The 13,551-nt window shown below is 36.8% G+C and overlaps 1 protein-coding gene across 1 annotated transcript in view; it reads left to right on the top strand.

Annotated features, from left to right (window-relative positions):
- ME2 (malic enzyme 2) overlaps positions 1 to 12,764 on the top strand; it is a 59,741-nt gene extending 46,977 nt beyond the window's left edge. The window contains exons 14-16 of the mRNA XM_025273405.3: positions 6,103 to 6,173; positions 6,725 to 6,823; positions 11,922 to 12,764. Of these exons, the coding sequence (XP_025129190.1) occupies positions 6,103 to 6,173; positions 6,725 to 6,823; positions 11,922 to 12,089 (338 nt within the window). The 3' untranslated portion in view covers positions 12,090 to 12,764. The remainder of the gene's footprint in view (positions 1 to 6,102; positions 6,174 to 6,724; positions 6,824 to 11,921) is intronic.
- The last annotated feature ends 787 nt before the right edge of the window (positions 12,765 to 13,551 follow it).

The raw sequence follows: 13,551 nt of genomic DNA, 5'->3' as shown, positions 1-13,551 counted from the left end.
AACCTTTTATTCATAGAATAACTCTTTAATGGCCACTTTTCTTTTTAAAGCTAGCAGTGTCCTTTCAGCTCTCTTCCTAGAGTTAGTAAGACTCTTTTAAATATTTCTTCCTTTGTGTTGTTTTATTTTCCAGCAATTTCTGGTGATCCTTCATTTATTTGTTTTAATGAAAGAATCACGTATAGTAAAATAGTGGCTTGGCATGAGTTTCCTTTGTACTTGTGTCTTTCTCCTTGTGGGCCTCTCCCTGAGCAACCGCAGCCAGCTGTAAGATTTTATGACAGGTAGAGCTATAGCATGCAAAGGCTGGCATCAAGGCAGCATGTTATTATAACTCTTGTTAAAATAAAGATTTGGGACCTGTGAATATCCTGGTGCTCTTTCCTCCTTTTCAGCCATGTAGTTGTGGTTGTCTTAGAGTTCCACTCTGCTTGTCTCTTGAGAGATAGCATCTGTAACAGAAATTCTCCCATCATTGACTATCTCTTTCTAGAACTTGATAATGTTCAAAATCAGTCTGTCCCATCCAACATTATTTCTCTAGCATAAAGCCTTAAAAACATGAATACTTTTCTGTTGACTTACCAAAGCCATTTTTAATATTTCATTTGACCAATAGAGCAGTTGACAGTTGATTACTTTTATATAACACTTCCCTGTCCTAACTTAGCAATAATAGTTATTAGGACTATAAATATAGACATAAAAATGACTTGGTAGCAGAGGTTAAAATGGATTTAAAAACAATATTGGCCAAAAGAATGTTCTTGAAGCAAGTAAAAACTGAAGGCTCTGTTTGAATTGTGTGCTGTAGTAGTTATAATTGGATGAACAACAGAAATAAAACCTGAAAAGGGACTGAGGTTTCCTAATGAGGAAAAAGTGGCCAAGAGGTAAAGCTGTGCTTCTCAGCGAGCGAGGACAAGAGTTGGAGTCTGGCGCCTGTGGAGGGTGGGCTGCTAGTGAACCATCTCCTCCTCTAGGCTGAAACCCTGAAGGACTGTACTTTGGAGTGTGGGGATAGTTTACCCTTGAAGTTACCTGTAAAACCTCAAGCGTTTGTTTTGGCCTGCCAGTGCCCAGAAGTGCTCAGCAGAAACAGACAGAAATCTTCTCTGGTACAAGACAACAGTATCCTGCTCCTCAAGTTACTCTCACAAATAAATCTTCAAATTCAACCCCAGTTAAGAAATAAAAAAGAAATGAGGCACATGAAGAGACAAGACAAACATAAGCCAAAAGTAACAGATACAATAACAAATAATCCTCTGGAACTCTAGATATCAGACAAATGCTCTGAAACAAATAACTTATTATGTTTGAGATAAAAGCATTCAGCCAAGTAACACTAAATTCTAGAATTGAAAAATACAATAAGTTAACTCAGTTAATGAGGCTTATAGAGATTAGACCAAAGAAAATTAATAAACTGGAAGATAGACCAGAAGAAACAATCAAGAGACAAAAAAAAAGATATATTAATAATTATATTAATTAACATATTAATTGAGGTACATTTAATTGAGGTCCAGAGGAAGCTGAGAGTAAGAATGAAGAAGAGGCAATATTTACAGGCTTCATGGCTGAGAATTTCTTAGACCTGACAAAGGACATCAATACACAATATTCAGGAAGCTCGGTGAAATCCACATCTAGGGACATCATCAGGAGGCTTCAGAAAATGACAACAAAGAGAAGACTATGCATGCAGCCGGAACAAAAAGGTTTCCTTCAAAGGAACAATTGTTAGACCAACAACTGACTCCTCAACAGCAGCAAGATGCCAGAGGGTAGTGGAGTGATCTGTGTAAGTGGCTTTTACAAAATACTTGTTAAGCTTAACTTGTTAAACAGTGTAAAGGTCTTTCAAGAATGAAAACAATGAAGATTTTTTAGAAGGGAAAAAAAAAAGTTTTCACCATCTATCTGCAGACATATAAAAATGTAGAATAAATTCTAAAGAGTATTCCTTAGACAAAGGAAATATAATTCCAGCTAGAAATGCAGAGATTTAGGAAGGAATGAAGAGTAAAAAAGCTGTGATTATTTGAGTTAAACAAAAGGAATGTCATATATATAGGGGAAAGCAATAATGATATATGGGATTTTGAAAAATACATAGACAAAATACACAATACTAAGAGCTTATTGGTTACACAGAGTTAAACTGTTAAGGAGATACTTCCATTGCCTGGCAGGAGGGTAAATTAAAAATTAGCATGAAACTTTTAATCAGGATGTATGTTACAAATTTGAGGATAACCACTAGAAAGCTAGGAGAAACTTCCAAGCTATGATAAGAGAATATGAGGGAAGAAAGTAAAATGATTTTTTTTTTAAATTCCAAAGGCAAGAAAGAGGAAAGGGAACATGAAACAGACAAAACAATATAAGAAGACAACAGATCTTGCCCCCAAGAAATTTCAAGGAGAGAAAAGAAAAAAGGAGGGAAGGAAATTATCGAAGACTGTTAACATTTCCCCAGATCCAGATTTCCAGATGGAAAGGGCCCACTTACCACATGCCAGATATGGTGGGTGAGAGTAACATACCTCAAGGCACATCATTGAGAAATTACAGAACATTAGATACAAAAGAGAAAAAAAAAAAAAAAGATCCTACGTCATTCCAGAGATGCAAAAAAAAAAAAAAGATAATCACAGGAAGAGTATCTGGAATCACATTGTCACCAGACTTATCAACAACAATGCTGGAAGCTGGAAAGTATTGAAATAATGTGTCACAATTCTGAAGGAAAATTACTTCCAAACTAGAATTCTAAACCCAGACAAACTATCAAATAAGTGGAAGGTAGTAAAAGTGTGCGTGTTCATGTGTGTTGAGGCCCAGTGGGAGCTCTTCAAAAATGCAAGATTTAAAAAAATGTATCTCCCATGTACTGTTCTTTAGAAAACACTGGAGAGTATAGCCTACAAAAAAAAAAGAGAGGAACAAAAATACTAGGAAGAAGTGAGTTTTAGGAAATGGACTCAATTTAGAAGCAAAGGGAATCTGTATGAGGGTGAAGAGTTTCCAGGAATAGCTCCATATCTAGGATGGAGAGCAACGAGGCCAGATTGGAGCTTCAGCAGATTTATTCTGGGGGTGAAACGAGAGAAATGTGAGGTTGTTGAAATTGCTAGATGATTGAGACAACTAAATGAATGTCTCAGCATGAAATAATTTTAAGTACTCAAAAATCAAAGGAAAAGCAAAAAGATAGTAACTTCGAGAGAAATAAAGTTATGCAGAAGAGGAAAAGTTAAGATACAGTGTTAATACACTGTTAATAGCACTTAAGAAGGAAGTCATGATAATATAAACACTAAATATTGATTCAACCAAAATTATGCTCTAACTCTATTGGGAAGAAGGCTGGAAATGTGCCAGAAAGCTAAATATTTGTTTGCTACAGGAATGAGTCCGTGATCTCCAAAACTAAAAGTCAATCAGAAGAAATAGAGGCAAGCTTTGTGAGAGAGAAATGTTACTAGGTTAGCGAGAAAGCAATTGTGGTTTCGGACCATGGATTTTAAGTCATTGTAACTAGGTTCATCATGACTTCCCTGATGGCTCAGCAGTAAATTATCCTCCTGCAGTTCAGCAGACACAGGTTCAAGCCCTGGGTCAGGAAGATCCCCTGGAGAAGGAAATGAACCCACTCCAGTGTTCTCGCCTAGAGAAGAATCCCATGGACAAAGGAGCCTGGCGGGTCACAAAGAGCCGGACACGACTGAGTGCACATGCACATAACTAGGTTCAAATACATATTTATTAATCAAAATAGAAACCACTACAATGAACACATTTTTGCCAATGAGAAGTTTGTTTATTCTTGTAGCATAAAAATCCGTGCTTTCAGATTTGACGAACTCTAAGAAAGCATTTTCTGCCTCCTGCTGATTATGGAAGCTGGTTTTCTCTGCAAAAAGTTGTTGAGATGCTTGAAGAAGTGGTAGTCAGTTGAGAAGAGGTAGGAGAATATGGTGGATGAGGCAAAACTTTATAGCCCAATTCATTCAATTTTCAAAGCATTGTCTGTATGACGTGCAGTTGGGCATTATGAGAAAAATTGGGCCCTTTCTGTTGACCAAGGCTGGTTGCAGACGTTGCAGTTTTCGGTGCATCTCATTGATTTGTTGAGCATACTTTTCAGATGTAATGGTTTCACCAGGATTTAGAACCCTATAGTGGATAATAGGGGCAGCAAACCACCAAACACTGACCATAACCTTTTTTTGGTGCAAGTTTGGCTTTGGGAAATGCTTTGGAGCTTCTTCTCTATCCAAGCACGGAACTGGTCATCACCTGTTGTATCAGTTCAGTTCAGTTGCTCAGTCATGTCCTACTCTTTGAAACCCCATGAACCACAGCACGCCAGGCCTCCCTGTCCATCACCAACTCCCGGAGTTTACCCAAACTCACATCCATTGAGTAGGTGAGGCCATCCAACCATCTCATCTCTGTCGTCCCCTTGTCCTCCTGCCCTCAATCTTTCCCAACAGCAGGGTCTTTTCCAATGAGTCAGCTCTTTGCATCAGGTGGCCAAAATATTGGAGTTTTTCAGCTTCAACATCAGTCTTTCCAATGAACACCCAGGACTGATCTCCTTTAGGATGGACTGGTTGGATCTCCTTGAAGTCCAAGGGACTCTCAAGAGTCTTCTCCAACACCACAATTCAAAAGCATCAATTCTTCAGTGCTCAGCTTTCTTTATAGTCCAGCTCTCACGTCCATACATGACCACTGGAAAAACCATAGCCTTGACTAGACGAACCTTCATTGGCAAAGTATTGTCTCTGCTTCTTAATATGTTGTCTAAGTTGGTCATAACTTTCCTTCCAAGGAGTAAGCGTCTTTTAATTTCACAGCTGCAATCACCATCTGCAGTGATTTTGGAGCCCCCCAAAATAAAGTCAGTCACTGTTTCCACTGTTTCCCCATCTATTTGCCAGGAAGTGATGGGACCAGATGCCATGATCTTTGTTTTCTGAATGTTGAGCTTTAAGCCAACTTTTTCACTTTCATCAAGAGGCTCTTTAGTTCTTCTTCACTTTCTGCCATAAAATCTACTTTTTGTGACGTCACAATCCAATCGAGAAATGGTTTGTTGTTGTTGCGTAGAATAAGAGAAAGTGACACTTCCAAATGACTATTTTTTTTTCATTTTTAGTCAGCTCAGGAGGAACCCACTTACTGAGCTGTGTTCACCTGTCCAATTTGCTTCAAATGCTAAACAACCATAGAATGGTCGATGTTCTTCAGCAACTTCTTGTGTAGTTGTGAGAGGATCACCTTCGATGATTGCTCTCAGTTGGTTGTTGTCGACTTCTGGTGGCTGGCCACTATGCTTCTCATCTTCAAGGCTCTTGTCTCCTTTGCAAAATTTCTTGAACTGCCACTACACTGTACATTCGTTAGCAGTTCCTGGGCCAAATGTATTGTTGATGTTGTGAGTTGTCTCTACTGCTTTACAACCCATTTTGAACTCGAATAAAAAATCACTTGAATTTGCTTTTTGTATAATATCATTTCTGTAGTTTGAAATAAATATAAAATAAACAGCAAGTAATAAGTCATTAGCAAAAAAAAAAAGCAAAAAATGTACATTAAAACTATATATAACATGACCACATTTACTTAAGAATGTATTCCAATATCAAATGGCAAAATTCAACAATGCAAAACTGCAGTTATTTTTGCACCAAACTAATTAAATAATCAGCTAAGAGAATTAAAAACAGTCACCTCTGTAGAGCAAGAAATAGAGGATTAGAAATGGACTGGGAATTAATGTTTTTGTAACAACTGTTGATGAATTATATACATTTATAAATTTGATAAATGTGAAAACTAAATTGCGAAAAGCCATTTGATATTTCTAAAATTATTTTTTCTAGTAAATGAGAATTGTAATAGTTAAAGATCATTTGATTTTAGTACTCAGATTTCTGTTTTCTCTTGGCTGCTTTGTTTTTTCAGATAGGTTGTTTGGGGGAGGGATGCCTTACCATTAATTTGGTTTAAATCTAGGAATTTTATTTCACTCCTTTCATAATTTGAAGTGACCTTACTAAAAAAACTATTTTAAATGTATTCCAGGTGTGGCTTTAGCTGTTATTCTCTGTAACACCCGGCATATTAGTGACCATGTGTTCCTGGAAGCTGCAAAGGTTAAGTGTTTTAAATATTGTTTGGTTATTTTATAAAGGATGAATTATAAAAATGAATTTATCTTAAAAACAGAGAATGAGTTAAATCTGCCTTATGAATGAAAAGGAAATGACTCATCCATTGTTTTTTTGATATACCTTCTTCTTCTACATAAAATTAATTTACCATGATTTTTCCAGTGTTTAATTGCAAGCTGTGAATCCTTTCGTATATACTCTACCTGTATTATACATATCTGAAGGTTACATAATTGTGATAGCACAGATAAAATGTCTCTAAATATGATAAAAAGTCTTTGCTGCTGCTGCTGCTGCTAAGTCGCTTCAGTCGTGTCCAACTCTGTGCGACCCCATAGACGGCAGCAAAATCTAAATATTTACTGTTTAGTGGAAAGCAGTTTTAATTTCTGCAGTGGATTAAGTGTATTCCTGCTAGAAACAAGAATAACAGAGAATTATTCTCTGTTCCCCCAACCCTTTTCCCATTTCATTTGTCCTTATTACTCTGTTATTTAAGCAAACAAAAATGAAATTCTTTTCTTTCTCTTCAGGCTCTGACAAGTCAGTTGACAGATAAAGAGCTGGCTCAGGGGAGACTTTACCCACCACTTTCTAATATTCAGGAAGTTTCTATTAACATTGCTATTAAAGTAAGTAATAATTTATACCTCTTCACAGAAATTTTAGTGGTGTTTTTACACAACTAACACAGGTTCAAGAAAAATTGGGAACATTTAGAGAGGGCAAACAAGAAATTTTAGGTTGCTCATATTCTTACTCCCAGAATGTAACTCTCCTTTGATGCCTTCTAGTCTTTTTTTTTTTCCCACAAACATATAAAATGCACACATGTGTAGTCACCTGTGCCTGTTTTTAAAACTGGTTTCTCACTGCTTTTTTTCCACTTAATATATTGTAAGTATAGTATGTGAATCAATAATAATTCTTAGGAGCACTAATATTTGTGGAATTCTCTTTGTTGTTAGATCATAATTTGTTTAACCATTTCTCTGTTTTGGGGGACATTTAAGCATCTTCTGTTTCACTAGAAATAATATTATAGTGAATATCCTTAGATAATATTATAGTGAACATTCTCAGATAATATTACAGTGAACATCCTCAGGTAATATTATAGTGAACATCCTTAGATAATATTACAATGAACATCCTTAAATAAGTCTTTATATGCATTTGTGATCATTTTTTCTTAAGGTAAATTTCTCATCATAAGAACAAAAGGATTGACATGTTAAGGCTTCTGATAAACATTGCTAAATGATTTTTCAGAAAAAAAGTATTGATTTATACTGCCCTGTTAGATAGGAATGTATTCTGCCAATACTTAGAATTACTTTTTTAATTGCACATGTTATTTTCATTTAAAGCATTTACTTTATTAAATTGAAGAATATTTTTGTTTTTATTGAACAATAGTATTCCTTCTGTATTTGTCTTCTACTTTCTAACAGTAGGCTCTTTAAACAGTAAGGGTAATGATCCTTCTGTTTTCTGTGCTGTAGGTATTTTCCCCTTTGTCATTTATTTTAACTTAGTGCCATTTTTCACACTTTTTTTAATGGAATGATCCGTTTATGGATTGTTTTCTTACTTCCTGTGGATGTTGATGCTTTCTCCCTCTCCAAAGTCATAAACGTCTACCTGTATTTTCTAATAACATAAAACTTTTTAATCCCTCTGAGATTTTAGTGTATGATATGAGATAGAGAAACATTCTTTCCTGAAAAGTTAACCAGTTGTCTCAGCACCAACTGACTGGGAATGCTACTCTTGTTAACATAAAAACAAACATTGGTTCCTTTACTAGGAGTCTGTTGTGACCATATTTACCTATTATTAGGCACTGTTTTCGTTTAATAATGTTTGCTATTTGATACTACACATTATACATATGAAACCATCATTATGGTTTTTTCATGATTTTCTTTCTATTCTGACCTTTTTATTCTTTTGGATGAATTTTTGAGTCAGTTTTTTAAATTCAAAACCCTTCAAACTGTGAGACTATGTCATATTTATAAATTGGTGAAATTGAGTCTGTCTGTATTGACTCTTCCCTATTCGATATCTCTCTCTCCATTTACTAAGGTTTTTCTCTAAGTTTTTCAATATAATTTTGTTGTTTTCTTCATTGAAATGTGGCATGTTTCCTATTACTTATTTTCATAGATATTCAAAATTTTTGTTATCCTTTAAAATAACATTTTTCCTTTCCATATATATTTCCTCACTGGTCATGTCTAATATATAGGGAAGGTATTTATTTGATACAGGGTTCTTTGTTGAACTAAGTTAATTATTTTGGAATTGTTGAGTTGTGAATTATCTGAAAATGACTGTTTTTTAATGTATATAACTCACTTTTTCCCTATTTTACTAAGTCACTTGCTATGTAAGAGCAGTTTTAAACAATTGAGTTGATAAGGGCACACATCCTTGTATTTTAATAAGGATTGAAATAAGTACTTCTAAAATCTTTTTGAAGAAGTAGGCTTATGTTCCTACTATTTACTAAGATTTTCTTTTTTATTTTTGGCTGCTCTGCATGGCTTGTGGGATCTCAGCATCCCAACCAGGGAGTGAACCCAGGCCTCTGTTCCACTAGGCCACCGGGAAGCTCCCAAGATTTTCATAAATACCAGGATTAGATGTAGAATTTATCAATTGCACTTTCAACTTAAATGCTGATGATCATAAGATTTTACCCCTTTGAGTATTAATGTTATTGTTGCATTATAGTAATACTCATAAAATAAGCAAAGATTGGAAATTGATAAAGAATGATATGCCTAGGAAATAATCAATTCAGTTGACCTGGAGTCTAGAATATAGATAGGAAAAAGGCGTTAGGTAAGATTTGAAATTAAGACTGGCTGTACAGATGCACAGATGCCAGATTTAGGACTCTGAATACTATTGTAAAACAACTGAAGAACTTAGAGCCCAGCATTTAGATGAATAGAGTTCAACTTTAGAGTGTTATAGGTGGGACAGATTTTGGAAGATACCAGTCAATTAGATTACTAGTATGTGCCCATGAAACGTAATATATAAGGAAAAAGAAGATCTGTGCTTGGGGGTGGTATGGGAGCAGAGCCCCCAGGATTGTGTCTCTTCCCCCTCTTCCTCCTTCTGTGTCCTAAGGTTTTCCTTTTATGGAGCCAGGGTATCAGGAGAGTAGACAGTGCTTTGTGTCTATCCCCCAACGCTACCCACAGCCACCGGGCAGCTCCACATAGCCACTGGTCACCTGCTGGATATCTGTGCAACCTCCTTGGCCCTGCCCCTAGTCTTTCCTGTGAATACAGACGTGTTTCCTACAAAAGACTAGACAATACAGGTGACCCTTGAACAATGCAAAAGTTAGCTGCTGACTCTCTGCGCAGCTGAAAATCTACATATTACCTTACTGTTGGTCCTCAGGGTCTGAGGTTCTGCATCCACAAATTCAACCAACTGGGAATCACGTGGTATATGTTTAGTAAAAGAAATTCACATGTAAGTGGACCTGTGCAGTTCAAACCCTTGTTGTTTGAGGGTCAACGGAATTTGACACATTTTCCATCACAAAATATCATGAGAGTGAGCTCCTAAGACCAAGTTCAGTTCAGTAGCTCAGTCATGTTTGACTCTTTGCGACCCCATGAATCGCAGCATGCCGGGCCTCCCTGTCCATCACCAACTCCCAGAGTTCACTCAGACTCACGTCCATCGAGTCAGTCATGCCATCCAGCCATCTCATCCTCTGTCATCCCCTTCTCCTCCTGCCCCCAATCCCTCCCAGCATCAGAGTCTTTTCCAATGAGTCAACTCTTCACATGAGGTGGCCAAAGTACTGGAGTTTCAGCTTTAGCATCATTCCTTCCAAAGAAATCCCAGGGCTGATCTTCAGAATGGACTGGTTGGATCTCCTTGCAGTCCAAGGGACTCTCAAGAGTCTTCTCCAACACCACAGTTCAAAAGCATCAATTCTTAAGCATCATCCTAAGACCAAGGATTACCTTTAATAACCATCATTTTTCCTTAAATATTTCTTTTAGAAAACTGAAAGAACTAATAGTAATCGTCATTTAGAATGAAAATTAGAGGAGGAGACATAATTGTTTGAAAAAAAAATTTTTTTTTCTATCATGTATCACTACGTTCTTTTTAAAGTTAGACCATAACTTCAGAACTTAACTATATGATAGACACTGTGCTACCCTGTGAGGAAGCTTTTTCATTCTGCCTCATTTTACAACATAAGTAAGACTCAGAGGGTTTATCTTTACCACCAGTCATGGTGTGTGGCTTGCTACAAAGATCAGAAATTCATTCAAGCCAGTTTAGGTAGGAAGTACCTAACTTAACTTTTTAGGGTGGTCTGCGGTCTAGTCTCAGAATGCTGTGGGCTTGAAACATATTTCTCACTTTAAATACCTTGGGCAAGTTACTTAAACTCCTCAGACTTTGTTGTTCTCATGTATAAAATGAGAATAATAATAACAGTGGAAACAGTGTCAGACTTTATTTTTTTGGGCTCCAAAATCACTGCAGATGGTGATTGCTGCCATGAAATTAAAAGACGCTTACTCCTTGGAAGGAAAGTTATGACCAACCTAGACAGCATATTCAAAAGCAGAGACGTTACTTTGCCAACAAAGGTTCGTCTAGTCAAGGCTATGGTTTTTCCTGTGGTCATGTATGGATGTGAAAGTTGGACTGTGAAGAAGGCTGAGCGCTGAAGAATTGATGCTTTTGAACTGTGGTGTTGGAGAAGACTCTTGAGGGTCCCTTGGACTGCAAGGAGATCCAACCAGTCCATTCTGAAGGAGATCAGCCCTGGGATTTCTTTGGAAGGAATGATGCTAAAGCTGAAACTCGAGTAATTTGGCCACCTCATGTGAAGAGTTGACTCATTGGAAAAGACTCTGATGCTGGGAGGGATTGGGGGCAGGAGGAAAAGGGGACGACAGAGGATGAGATGGCTGGATGGCATCACTGACTTGATGGACGTGAGTCTGAGTGAACTCCGGGAGTTGGTGATGGACAGGGAGGCCTGGCGTGCTGCGATTCATGGGGTCACAAAGAGTCGGACACAACTGAGCGACTGAACTGAACTGAACTGATAGGGTTCTTGGGAGGGTTAAATGAGATACCCATGGAAAGCACATAAAAACATGCCTGACACTCAGTGATGGTGGTGCTGAGTTATTACCATGTACAGGTTCCAGTCCTTACTTTACTTGACCTTATAGTTCTAGTGTCCAACACCTGGTTTGTAATAATTTCTGTGTCCTTTCATCGAAATTGTAGAGCAAAAACACCTGGCTCACTTGGGTTAGATTTTCACCCTAGCCCCGTCAGCTGTGACCAGGAAGTCGAGTCTCCCACACATATCTCAGCAGGGCTGTGGGAAAGGACACAGGCAGGGCAGGCTACCCAAGCAGGTCTGCTGGACCCGTACACGGTAAAGCGGAAGGTTACTGCAGTGTCAAGGAAATGTTGATATTTCAGGGCAAGGGGAACTTTAAAGTCACTTTAAAGCATATCAAACTTATGGTGAGAGTGCAAATATTTTTAATCTTCTAATAGTTTCTGAATGTTTTGAAGTGAGTCCAAGTAATGTTATTTTTTCTTTTGAAAAAAACACCATCCTTCCAAATTCATTACTTTGTGATTTAATAATACCTTTTCTTTTAAATAGGTTAATACTCAGAGCCATACAGTAATCTTATTATTTTTCAGGTTACAGAATACCTGTATGCTAATAAAATGGCTTTCCGATACCCAGAACCTGAGGACAAGGCCAAATACATTAGAGAAAGAATATGGCGAAGCGAGTACGATTCCCTGCTGCCCGATGTGTATGAGTGGCCAGAGGCTGCGGCGCACCCTCCCCCCATAACAGAATAGAAGCACACCACTGATACTTTCCATGCATCAGGGAGCTCCTTTTTTTCAGACAGAAAGAGAGAATGTTCTTAAATTCATGCTTTTTTCTGTTTAACCCCTCCTCCACTTTATTTTTGCCCATGAATCCACACTTCTGTACCAGGGTGAATGTGTTGACTACTCTGCCCACCTGCACCCTGCAATCAAATGACCATAATGCTTTTATTCTTGTTTGTAGCTCACGTCATATCAGAGATATTAAAAATGTTCTTGTGAATGTCTTCACTTGTGCTCTTGTTCACTCTTAGCAAAATATTTGCTAGTTACTACTACAGCTAAAAATCCCTTGTCCAGTTCTTGTAGGGCTACTAAAATAGAAATTTACTTCTGTGGTTATGAGTACAGAATTTTGAGAAGAAGCCAAATTTAACCAAATTCTAAGGACAAGTTGTCAGCATCTAAAAATATCCTTTTATATCTGCTTTATTTGACCTTCATCCTCTGAAATGCCTTTCCAGTAGACAGATACAGAAAAATCTACCCTATTATTTATTTTCTGGGACTAAACTGAAGCTTAATTATAAAGTGAAACAAGAACTATTGCTGCCTTTAGACAAATTAAATAGTCATTGTTTTCAACAGTGTGTGAAAATCACAGTGTAATTTTGTAAAATAAAGGTAATATCTTAAATTTAATTGCTTTAATTATGCTATTTTTATTGCATAACTAGAAATTTAGATTTGCTTATTATGAAGAACACATTTTCATTTTCTCCTGGATGATTCTAAAGAACGGGGTCTAGGTAGACTTCATAAATTATGATTTTTGACAAGTGATTTTTAACAAATTGACCATGTGTTTCCCATCTAAATGAGTCACATTTAGACTCATCTATGTGAATCTATACCCTTATTCCAGTAGTGATGGTCTTTATTGAGATAATTTGGGAATGTTCCTATGATACATTCCTTTAAATATCATTAGTAGTAATAACTAACTCCTTCTCCATTGAAGATGGATTTAATTTTTTGAAATCACCAAAATTAATTTAGGTCTAAGTGGGAGTGAATAGGTGTTTAGACCAGTAAATGTCATTTTTAGTCCCAGTAACATGGGTAATAACTACCTAGTCAAATCGATTTTCTTATGTGGCTTATACATTGGAGAGTTCTAAAGGAAAATCCCAAACATTTTGAGAAGTAGTCTTGCTATATATAACCCTAACAGAGTTGCTTTGGGGCAAAAAAAAACAAAACTTTAAAATGCCCATTTTACAAGATAAACTATAAAAAATTATTCATGGCTGCAATCAATGTGCACATTGTTTGAAGTTTCCCTCCACAGTCCTTGATACGTTAGATGTGATATTCTGGAGGGTGATAAAAGGGCTTCATTTTTATGTTCCTGTTTCCTTTTACCTAATAGGTAGAGATTAACTGAGTCATAGTAATTGTGAATGTAATTCAGTGTTTTAAGAATGCT

Source organism: Bubalus bubalis, chromosome 22 (genome assembly GCF_019923935.1).
Source record: "Bubalus bubalis isolate 160015118507 breed Murrah chromosome 22, NDDB_SH_1, whole genome shotgun sequence".
Taxonomy (NCBI): Eukaryota; Metazoa; Chordata; class Mammalia; order Artiodactyla; family Bovidae; genus Bubalus; species Bubalus bubalis.
This window is presented reverse-complemented; position numbering and strand designations above follow the sequence as displayed.